This window comes from Halyomorpha halys, unplaced genomic scaffold (genome assembly GCF_000696795.3).
Source record: "Halyomorpha halys isolate HHAL.00 unplaced genomic scaffold, Hhal_1.1 Scaffold74.1, whole genome shotgun sequence".
Taxonomy (NCBI): domain Eukaryota; kingdom Metazoa; phylum Arthropoda; class Insecta; order Hemiptera; family Pentatomidae; genus Halyomorpha; species Halyomorpha halys.
The window spans coordinates 250,532-263,087 of record NW_027104736.1 but is presented as its reverse complement, the minus strand read 5'-3'; the positions used below and the strand labels follow the sequence as shown (position 1 = coordinate 263,087).

At 34.9% G+C, this 12,556-nt stretch overlaps 1 protein-coding gene across 1 annotated transcript in view; it reads left to right on the top strand.

Moving 5' to 3' along the window:
• The first annotated feature begins 1,794 nt into the window (after nt 1-1,794).
• Nucleotides 1,795-12,556, top strand: part of LOC106692870 (uncharacterized) — a 12,343-nt gene continuing 1,581 nt past the window's right edge. The window contains exons 1-3 of the mRNA XM_014439092.2: nt 1,795-2,538; nt 10,147-10,375; nt 11,155-11,266. Of these exons, the coding sequence (XP_014294578.1) occupies nt 1,865-2,538; nt 10,147-10,375; nt 11,155-11,266 (1,015 nt within the window). The 5' untranslated portion in view covers nt 1,795-1,864. The remainder of the gene's footprint in view (nt 2,539-10,146; nt 10,376-11,154; nt 11,267-12,556) is intronic.

Sequence of the window (12,556 nt, the reverse complement as noted above, 5' to 3'; positions counted from 1 at the left end):
GACAGCGGTAATCCCTACTGGGGTAGCATCTGTTTTCAAAACAAGTGGCAATGCTGGGCCAAATGGAGTCAGAACACGATCATCACAAAGTTCAGCTTTAAATTTCAAGAACGCCTCCTCACAGTTTGGCGTCCATAACCAACGTTTATCTTTTCTCAACAAACACCGGAGAGGATACGAAAACGTAGAAAATCTGGAACAAATCTCGAGTAATACGTCATCAATGTTTGATTGCTTGGAACCTTAATCGGAGATCTGCTCAGTTTATTGTATTCGACAAGATGTCTTAAATATTCTATTTTTTTCCTCTAAGAACAAGCATTTATTCTTGTTCAAGTGAAGGTCTTATTGAGAGAGTCGCTGAAGACACAATTGAAGATTTCGAATGCACTCCTCCCTGGATTCACCATGTACAATTACGTCATCGAAATATGATTGTAAATTTTGAAGCCCTTTTAGAATTTGGAACAATATTTGGTTGAATTCTGAGGGGGCTATTTTTATTCCAAAACTAAGGCGATGCATACGACAAGTTTCCCTGGGTGTAGAAATTGTGTGTATCATACTGCTGTCATCGCTGACTTTTAGCTGCAAATAAGCTTTGTATAGATCAAGTTTGCAAAAATATCTGGAATTTCGGAGACTGTTCAGAATATCATCAATGCACCGAATGGGATGATTCGCCCGAACCAACCGTTCATTTACTCCGCATTATAATAGGACACAAAGACGTACGCCACCGTCTTGTTTGGGTAATACGACCAAAGGAGAGCCCCAATTTGTCGTAGGGACTGGTGAAATGATCCCTTCTGCCATCGGGGCATCTAATTCATTGTCAACTCGGTCTCTTAAAGCATACAGAATGCTGCATTCCTCGGTGAAAACTGGCTTGAATCCTTCCCTGAGTTGAAGATTGACTTGGAATCCTGAAATGCAACCAACTTTTTCTTCAAATATTGGGGAATAATTAGAAATTATTTCTTCAATTGATTGCAATGCATTGATATTGGAATCTAGAATTTGGTGTCTCTGCTCTGTATCCAGTTGTTGAAGTTCGATACCTAGACTTCGAATCCATTGGCGTCCTAGTAACAATGATTTTGTTAATAACTGGAAAATTAATGAAAACCATTAGTATACGTCACTTGTTTTATTACAATATTTACACTAACAGGATTAGGGAGGTTATCAGGTACTCAGTGTTGCCACACGAGATAAGCTGAATGGTACCTGAACGTCTGCCTGTGACTGATACGGGATAAACCGCTTGATACTTGACACTCTGCCTGTGACCGCCATGGGATAAACTGTCAATGGATTAAAGGTGAAGAGCCACTCCATTTCTGTGAGGCATGATTTTGTCAGTTTCATGGATTTGAATGTCAACTGTATGTCAATCCGTATGGAGTTAGTGTGGGATTTCATCACTGAGGAAATGAGGTCAGAAAAATAAAAATTAGCCTAATTAAATATAGGAACTTTTTTATTTTTTAGGTTTTGTATCTCCTAAGCTGATTTCAGACTGAAAGGTTATCTTAAGATCATAACAGATTCACCATTTTTCGATATTTAATTTACAGGTGTGAATTAGTCAAAGTAAAAACGATACTCATATCCACATTTTTCTTGCCTATTTACTTATCATTAATTTACTCATTTAGTTATATGTAAATAGCTTAGTCCATCACAGAGGATTAGTTTGATTCTCATTACATTTTTAATAATATTAATCATTTTCATTATTACACATTAGTGCAACTATTAAATATTAGATATCAAATATAGTGAATTAATCACATGTATTTAAAGTTAAATAAGAGTAATTTAGGCTGCTAAAAATCCAAATTATCGTTCAAAAATAAAAATGGGGACTGATAGTTTCAGATGTCTTGAAGCACCAGAAATGTTTTCATTCCAATTTATTTTTGAAAATGTTAGTATATTTAACGGAGAAAATCAAAACATTGATCCGTCAAGCAGGTATGAACTCGTTGAAGTACCAAATCTGTCTGAAGAAGAAACTGCTGATCAGCCAAAACCACAAGGCCACGAAAGCCGACCAATATCCAGAGACGGAAAGAAGAAAGGAAAAGGGAAGAAAAAGGGAAGAAGCAAAAGCAAAGGGAAGAAAAAGGGAAAGGATAAAAAGAAAGGTAAAGATAAGAAAGGAAAAAAAAAGGCTGTAAAAAAAATTGTTCCTGTAGAAAAACCAGCAATGGTTACGAAGAAAAAACATATTTATCTCCCACCATTGAGGATAGCCCTCAGGTATTTTTTTAATAGAACCGTAACCGTGGATCAAATTGACCTCCCTGAAGTTCTTGGAGAAGTTGAGCAAAATGAGGATATAAAACCAATTAATAACTTAGCTTTTGATAAAGGAAAAAAAGGTGGAAAGGGAAAAAGAGAGAAAAGAGGAAAAAGAGATAAAAGAGGAAAGAAGAAGAAGAAAGGCAAAAAGAAAAAGGTTAAAGAACCTAAGCCGCAAGTAATACCACGAGAACCTTCCATTCAATGGGTTTCGGACGACTACTACAGGTAAAAACCAAAACAAATTATGGATGATTATCATCTCTGAGAGTAGGTACAGGTATCCCTTTTATTATTAGTAGTAATCCCAATATTTTAGTTTCATTACTTTAAAATTACTGGCATTAAAATATTTGCCAATCGATAGTAACTATCCTGTCCCGTTAATGCGAACACGACACAAGTGAGGATATACTTCTCTATGTTGAGGAATTTGAATTTTATCCTATAAAATGCTAACTAGCTGACCCGTGCAAAAATTACACCCAAACCATTGATTTTATCAAATTTTAATACATCAAAGGTTCAGAACAACATTAATCATTTACATCCTGTAATATTTGTACAAATGAAGATTTTAGTACATATATTTAGTAAACTATTGAAAATAATATTAAAGATAGAAAATCTAATGAAGCAAACCTTGTATGTTTCATTATAATGTCAATTAAAATTCTCTCTGACATTAGAAGAATAGAAGATATAGAATAGCATTGGGAGGAAATGGATTCCTGAAAATATTTTATATACCTGGAAGTTCGTTTTCGATTCAAAAATAACAAAATCATGTAATCGACCTTTCTTCTGGTCTGGTTATGACTTCCATTCGATGAAATTAATAGATTTGCTGCGGACCAGTGACCTTTCTTTGGCCTCAAAAGTGTTTGTTAATCCACCGATGAGTATTAGTAATCAGATCATATTAAGCGGAGATCCTTTCTGTGTACCATTTCTCAAGGTTTTGGTTGATGGGTATGAACTTCCTAATCCAACATAAACTTTTCTATCCTACAGAAAGTTCGTTATATATTGGTACATATTTGCTGCAAGTTGAGGTACTCCTAATATTTTCATTACTCACTTCCTCCACATGCTATAATATGCCTTCTCAAGATCCAAGAATACACATTTTAAGGGTATGCTTTGATTATTTTATAGGAAGATTATTTGTTGATCTATGTAATTAGCCGTAGGAATATTCCAAGTGGCGACCAAGTTGTAGAAATAACTATTTATTAATAACCAAAATTTCGTCCCACTTTTCAGGGCTGAATCCTGGTTGGTGTAGAATCCATCTATTTACAATATGATAATTTTAATTTAATTGATACATACATCATTAGTAGAATGTAAGAAACATCCGCTGTTGGAAAAGAAGGTTGGCTTCATGAATGAATCAATGACATATCAGCCTAGAAAATTGAATAATAATTGCTTTGATATTTTACTTGTTTGGTTTAACCAATTTATCGCCAGTTTAAAAAATGCAATTTATTTTACGTTTTATACTTAAGAGATAATTTAGTTATATTCCAATTTTCTGTTTCAAAATCATTGCTATGATATTGACTAAACTTGTAATAATTTTTCTTAGTTAATTAAATGTATAGGTTTATAATCATGGGAAAATATTTTGACAAAACAATTTATTTTGTGTAAAGACTATGACACGAAATCATTCATCGCAACATAGGAAAAGTAAGAAATGGATAAGTAAAAATATATGATATAGAAATTTATTTCCTTGAAATTGCCTTCGATTATTCATATGTAATTAAATTTAATTCTTCCTTGGAGTGTTAACTGCAGCTTATGTCAATGGTCAATTTATTGCATTTCAATCTATGATGAAATGTTCGACCAAAAGTCACCTTTTGTTACTTTCGGCCATCTTACGGTTTAACCCGTTATATTATGGATTCAAATCAATTAAATCCACCTCCTGTATCCGGATCATCCTTGTTGGATTAAACTTTCTACATCGCTAGAATATCTGATGGAGACGCACGGTGGTAGAAACGTTATTGAGCTAAACAGCGATCGTTTAGAGTGCAGGAAGCCTGAAAGCAGGGGTCCCCAAAGAGATCCAAATTCACTTGTTTAAGGGCAAACTTTGCTTTAATAGCCTTAAGATGAAAATATTCTTTTAGCACTCTTCGGATCAATTGGTGAGTTACTTCCTATCTATACTATCAGACCTGTTATCACTGATTAAACCACTAGATATTTACCATTCACGTAAGCTACATTTATAAAAACATTACAATGAATAGGAAATGAAGAATACAGTGTGGCGATAGCATATGTTCCAACTTTTCTGAAATTTACGTCATTTACTTTTCATATGTTACTATTATTGTGTATTGTGTTAATTCAAGTGGAATAAAGCCTCATCTTTATCGTGAAGGTTTTCTATTTACACTTTATTCATTTTAATTTTTGTCAATTGATCTTAATCTATTTCGACTGATGGATACACTTTCTTGTTTTTAAAGGGTGATAGATAATGTAATTTCCAAATAACTTAACAGTTTGTAGTGATGCTACCCATACCAGCTGAAAAACCAAAACCTCCATCGCTTCCCACCAGACAGCACAAACCGTGTCTGTTCAAATGTTGATTATTAATTGAATTGTAAATAGTTTAATGTTCTAATTTATAAACCATGTAAATATTATTATGATTGTAAATATATTATTTCAATGAATAAACGTAAACAAAAGGATATATTGATACAAAGTAAAGTAATTTATTGCAGGCCACGCCTCTCACCGCGCTCTACATTCTTAACAGATTGATTATTCCAAGGCTACTTGTCATCGCTACTTATTGAAAAACAGCAAGTAGACTAATTCATTTTATAGACTAGATTCATTATAATCTTCCAATTTTTCAACTCTTCTGATGTATTTAGTTTTATGATTTTATTTGCTTAATTTTTAGATGCCTACAACTATGTTGGGCTTGTATGTTAATCTTGTATGTCCGATCCTGAGTCGGGTTATGATGCATTGTTCATGGCGATTTTCAATAAATGGCGGAAGAGGTTGAGTATCACCAAGTATTGTCTTCATTTTATTTGTTTCAGATGCCTTAGACCAAAAACAGCGCCATTCATTCTTGCATTGGATCAGAACCGATTTATGGTAATCATACCGCGCCAAGTTACAATCAAACACTTGAAATAGGATGCATGCTTCTTTGGCAGCTGTGTCAGCCAGTTCGTTTCCCGTTATACCTGCATGACTGGGGACCCACAGGAAAGTTAGCTTTTTATGTAATTTTTTGATTAAAGTTATGATAGAAAAAACAAAGGGGTTGTGGGTCCATCTGCAGATCAGATAAAACTTATACAGAGAATCAAGAGGAAACGCTGAAAGGGTTGTTAAAAACCCACTTTCCTCAATGCACCTTTGTAAATGAAGAGGTTGAGTCTAGAAGGGAAAGGAAATACCCAAGGCCAAACACAAGAGTCCAGAAAGAGGCAAACAAAATATTCACCACAGACAGAATAACATGGGCTATAAGCACCTTTACACCATATAAAGCGTCTGGGGGAGATGGAATAATTCCTTCCCATCTGATACAAGGGAAAGGAAAGCTTGTTAAAGCACTGGGTAGAATATTCAGGGCAAGTTATGCAATGGGACATATCCCAAAACTATGGAGAGAGACCAAAGTAATTTTTATCCCAAAAATTGGCAAGCCTAAGGATTACCCAAAGGCATATAGACCGATAAGTCTCTTCTCAGTAATATTAAAGAGAATGGAAAAGGTAATGGATGCATACATAAGGGGCTGAATAGTTCAGAACTCCCCACTACATCCATATCAGTTTGCCTATCAAGCGGGAAAATCAACAATTTCAGCGCTGCATTGTCTTGTTAAAAAGATAGAGAATTCTCTAGATAATAAGGAAATAGCACTGCGTGCATTTATGCATTGATAATACCTCACATGAAACAATAGGTAAGGCTACTAGGAGGAAAGGAGCCAGTGAAGCAACCGTCTCTTGGATAAATGAAATGCTAATAAATAGAAGCATTATAGCAAAGGTAGGTGAAACAGAGTTGAAGATAAAAACAGCTAAAGGATGTCCGCAGGGGGGAGTTCTTTCTCCCCTCTTGTGGACTATGGTGGTAGACTGTCTCCTATATAAACTAACAAATAAAGGATTTGAAACTATAGGTTATGCAGATGATCTGGCTATAATAATAAGAGGCAAGCATGAAGAAACTTTGATAGAGCGCATGCAACTAGCCTTGAAGGTCACTTGGAATTGGTGCCAAGAACAAGGATTGAGCATAAATCCAAGCAAAACCACCATTGTACCCTTTACGAGGAAGAGGATTCTTAATATAGAATATTGCAAACTGGGAGGAGTACAGATTAATACCACAAAAGAGGTGAAGTACTTAGGAATAATTCTAGATCAGAAACTCAAGTGGAATTCCCATATAAACAGAGTCATAGTTAAAGCTAGAGCTTCCCTATGGATGTGTAAAAGTTTATTTGGAAAAAGATGGGGAATTAAACCCAAAATGGCAGAATACACAAGGGTTATAAGACCCATGATAACCTACGCATCGGCAATTTGGTGGCCGAAAACAGAGGAAAAAACCTCACAAATAAAACTGGAAAAGGTACAAAGAATGGCTTGTCTAGGTGTGACAGGAGCACTCAGAACATGCCCCACAGCAGCTATGGAGACAATTCTGAATTTAACTCCCCTGCACATCTGGATACAAAGAGAAGCTATAATGAGTGCCTTAAGTATAGAACGTGACTGGAATTATAAACCAGGAAACTATCGAGGACACTTAAAGATCCTAAATAAGATTAAGGGTAAAGAATGGATGAGCTTTCTAAGTGACCATTTACCCAAAAGACTTGATTTTGAAAAGAACTTTAATGTATGTATTCCAGACAAGAAAGAGATATGGAGGAAAGGAGGCCCTAAATTTGAGAAGGGCGCATTGGTCTGGTATACTGATGGATCAGTTAAGGAAGGAAAAGCAGGGGCTGGGGTTGTAGAACCTAATTGCAAAAGAACCCTAGCAATGGGAATATACCCAACTGTCTTCCAAACTGAAATACCCGCAATAGAAATAGCGGCATTAGAAAACATTAAAAACAATCCAAAAGGAAAAAGGATTTATATAATATCAGACAGGCAGGCTGGTTTAAAGGCAATAATATCCTATACTATAAAATCAGGGCTAGTCTGGAATTGCCTAGAGAGACTAAAGAAATTAGCCAGAGGCAATAAACTGACCTTGATGTGGACCCCAGGACATGAGGGGATTGAAGGTAACGAGATGGCAGATACCCTAGCTAGGAAGGGATCAGAAATGACCAATGGGCCAATTAGCCCTGAGCAATATTGCAACATATCTGGAAGTGCAGAATGGAGCCTGAAGACATTTCTAGAATAAACACAAAAGAATTATTGAACTTCATAAGAAGCATAGGATTCATATGGGATTTCTAGTGGAAAGAGGGGTAACTCACAAAAGATCCAATTGGGTCGAAGTGAGGAAGGGATTCCCGACCCTCAGTGTAATAATAATAATATGATGGAAAAAACAATGGGGTTGTGCGAAATTTAAAAATTTTGAATAGCCTTGAGGGTCGAGTATGAATCACTACAGATCACAATGGAGGAGCCGTTTACTTTAGGTGCCGTTAATGAAAGATTGCATATAACTCGGAGGAAAACACTGAGAATGTGGGGGGGAGGGAGACTGTAGCTGATGGTCTCCGCAGGTAGAACTACTGAACAACCAACATGATTAAAGTATTTTGACCCATCAGTGTAGATACATGTACATGTATCTACACTGATGGATCAAAATATGAATATGAATATAAATATGGGTCAAAATAATAGCCCCTGTAGCTAGAGAGAAGACTTAAAAAACAAAACATTGCTTGAGAACTTCAAGAGGGTTGGATGATTTGTCGATGAATTCTAAGGTGAAATCAAAATTGGCTATTTTGTTTATCCACGGAGGTAATGGATTGGGGAACGATAAGTATAACTTTGTTTGGGAGCGATAGAAATCAGGTGAGGGAGGAAAGGAAAGGTGGAGAAGCGACTAGGTAATCTGTAACCCGAAACATCAATGTCTTGGGTCGGTTTGGGACGACCTAGAAATTTCAGCAAAAGGTATTGCCTGCGTAGTTCTAGTGGCCACTCTTGGGCCTCCCAAAGTAAGCTGCTGATAGGACTAGTCCTGAAGGCCCCGATAGCTCTACGGATCATAGCATGGTGTACTGAGTCAAGCTTGTTAAGTATTTTCTTAGGCATCCCCATAAACTTCGCAAACGTAATCAATCACCGGCCTTATTAAGCAACGATATATCGCGAGCAGATAGACCCTGACACATCCATATGTTAAATTGGAAATTACTTTTAGAACATTACATGTTTTTGATAGCTTGGACAACTGCTTATCCACATGAAATTTCCATGACAACCTAGAATCAAAGACCACCCCAAGGTATCTAATTGAATTAGGATTATTTAGGTATTGGTTCCGAAGACATACCGTAAGTGTTTGAGGACATCTCCGGATTCGGCAAAAATGGACTGCGGATGATTTAGACTGGCTGAAACTAACGCCACAGGTTGCAGCCCATATTTCCGGATTGTTAAATGTTTATTGCATTACAGATTGACCAAAATTGACATCGGTAGATCTGTAATAAAGCAGAACGTCGTCAGCATATAGTGAAACATTGACCAGTTTTTCTATATAGTTTCTTATATTATTAATTGCAAGTTGAATAGTGTTGGGCTTAAAACAGAGCCTTGAGGTACACCATTAGGCAAATCAAATTTGTCCGAAAACACTGAATCAGTGCGAACGTTGAAGTTACGATTGGTCAGGAAATTTTGTATAAAAAATAGAAATTTTGTATAATTTTATGATAGTTTATTATAGTCACCTCTTCTACCCTACATCTTTTATTCCTGACGAAAGGATTTACGACCCTCACCCGTCGGACTTACATTCCGCTTCAGAACAGCAGGCTAGATCCCTACAGAACGATTTTTCGGACATTCGAGGACTTACGATTCTTACCCGTAAGACTCATCCTATCCATTTATCTCTTAATCAACTACCTGACCTGCATACACACTGAATTGTCGTGACCTTCTGGTATAGAGTACCTTCATCTTTAATTGGAGTCAGAACCATCTAATATCTAACACAACCTCCTTGGCACGTTAATAAAAAAATTAAGGAGGAGTACAGTTATTCTAAAAAACAATTCATGTATGGAGTTCCATAGTAGAGTCTCATCATAGAAAATGAGAATTTTAAATTTTCTGAAACGTCTATTACGCTTCTTAACCATGAGATGAAGAATAGGACTATATCTCTTGATACAGAGTTAAAAGCTCTCTTTAGCCTGCCTCCTCCGAGCAATTCAAATGACCCTTAAAGGACAATGATAGTATCTGCTCTCTATTTAAAATAGATTATAAATTATTCGGTTAAATTTTGAAATTTAATAAATAAAAAAAATGTCCCTACCTCCTGAGCTGATATCACTTACGTGTTGTCGGAACTATAACGAAAAAAAAAGCAAGGTTCAGGGCAGAGTAACAGTACGCAATTAGATTGAAATAACACTGCTATATTTCTAAAGTTATTGCTCCTTAAAATCATTTTAGATGTTTATTTACAATGGTAGGGAGTATTAAGGCGGACACAGTGCCTTATCATATCATAACGTATTCATATACATATATAGATTGAAAAATAAGTAATAGAGAAGTTGTAACATTTGATATTGCCATAGCCACTTACTAATTTATGCCGTAGTCCTGAAGAGCTTTCATGGAGGGTACTTGTTGAAGATAGCTTCAAAAAAGGCCTTAACATTACATTCCCAGCAACCTCTGAGCAGATGATATTCTGGTTACAGCGAGGTCCAATTAAAACATCGGTGTTCAGATGGAAAGGATATGGGGAAAATATACCAATTGGTACGGCTAACATATCTTTTGATCCGACCCCTTTCATTGAGATGATTGTAAAGAGGGCACAAAAGGTTGGTATAGCTTTTCCCTATGGTTATGGTTTTTACATAATTTTTTATAATCGACATCTCATATTTTTTACATATTACATGCTGCATATTTCATGCATACGCATTAAAAATCATGAAAAAAAATCTTAAACATGTAGACATTCAACAAATCCAATATGATAAAAAATGCCCAATGATAAATCCATTTAAACTAACTTTCTTTGAAACCATTAGACGTACAGATGGCTGACAAAACTCTCATTATAGCCAGTGTTATAAAGTAGTTTATGGCAATTACCTAGCTAAGGGTAGTGGTTTTTATGATATTTGCATATGAACATGAATTTTCCACATGAAATTTTGTCCGGGCAACTAAAAATTAATTTATTTTTATCAAATATCATTAAAACTACAACCTACGAAGATATATATCATAAACTACTTAATAGTACATTAAACGAGCTTTGATTTGAGTATGAACGTTTAATGGTTCTTCAGATATTATTTTTCATAAACGAAAGTTTTGTCCATATAAATAGAAATCAATATTTTATGGCCTTTTTATGAGAACTTGCTTCTCCCCTTTCGAAAATAATGAAGTAGGCCTGGCATCTACAATTGCTTCATTCTCTTCATCTCTTCATACAGTAGCCTTATCCAACCCTCAATCTTAGGGAAAGTGCAAAATGTGCTCCCTTCACAAAGTTTTTTTCTCTTTTTTTTTAAATAGATATTTAAACCTAAATAAAAATTAATTTTAAATGTAAAAGTTTTTTTTAATTAACATTCTTACATTTTAGATCAATATCGGCACTGATTCGTGTAGAGCTGAAGATGTAGCGGATATCATGGATCCGATGGGAGAGAAGATCGGAGAGATGAATGCGTGTTTCTTCTTGATATGTAATGGAGGTAAGTACACTTGTTTATTAATTTTTCCTTTTTCCAAAATATGTTTTATTGTACCACTTTACTTGTAGGGATGGGACGTGCAGCCTTTCTTCTTTGACGAGAGATTTTTTTTTATTTTAAACATTGATATTTTACATTATAAACCCCTACAATGCTAACGACAAATGACTGACTGGTTAAGTTTGAAATTAATTAAATTTGGAAATTTAAATGTTCAGTGATACTGGAATGAAAACTGGTATTATGGTGAAATATCATTGACTGTTATGACAACATCTGGTATATCTTGGTCGTAAACTTAAAATAAAAGGTAGTGGAAGAGTAAAAGTCTGTAAAATAATGTTATTACTTTCCCAAATACTTCATTTCTTCGCGGAAATTGCACTATTTTGTTTAGGGTTCTTGAAGCCACCGCTAATCGACAAAGTCTTTTTGAAACTGGCTCGGACGTAAACATTTGTTCCTCAATGCTATAGAAAATGTATAATACAAGAGCCAGGAAGGAAAAAAGGCAGTTATCTCACCCCAATTTTGGATAACTTTTATGAAAACTATGTATAATTACTAGTCAAAACTGATGAGTCTGCCAAGTGTAGGTTGAGGGAATAAAAAATGGCAGCTGTTTCAAAACCTTAATTTTTCATTCAGAGCACTTAAAACTACCTACAACACTAGAAAATCTAAAAGAACACTATATAAAAAAGAGTAAATTTGCTGAAATATGAGCCATAATAGAGCTATTTACGTCCGATAGTTCTCGAGATATAGCCTTTTAAAAAGCAACATTTCATAAAAATGTACTGAAATATCAATAGTGAATCTATTTTGAAAAATCTAATAACCATTCGACGTACAAATGTCTATTAGCACCAAATTAAAGCTAAATAAATGTAATATAAAGTAGTTTATGACCTTTATCTTCGTAGGAATAGTAGTTTTTATGATATTTGCTAAAATAAATTGGTTTATAGTTGTTCGAACAAATTTTCATTTGCCAAATTTATATTCATATGTGAATATCATAAAAACTACTATCCCTACGAAGACAAGTGTCATAAACTACTTTATAGTAAGTTAAATATGCTGAAATATGAGCCATAATATAGCTATTTACGTCCAATAGTTCCCGAGATATAGCCTTTTAAAAAGCAACATTTCATAAAAATGTACTGAAATATCAGTAAGTAGTTAGTGAATCTATTTTGAGAAATCAATATCTCAATAACCATCCGACGTACAAATGTTTATTAGCACCAAATTAAAGCTAAATAATTGTACTATAAAGTAGTT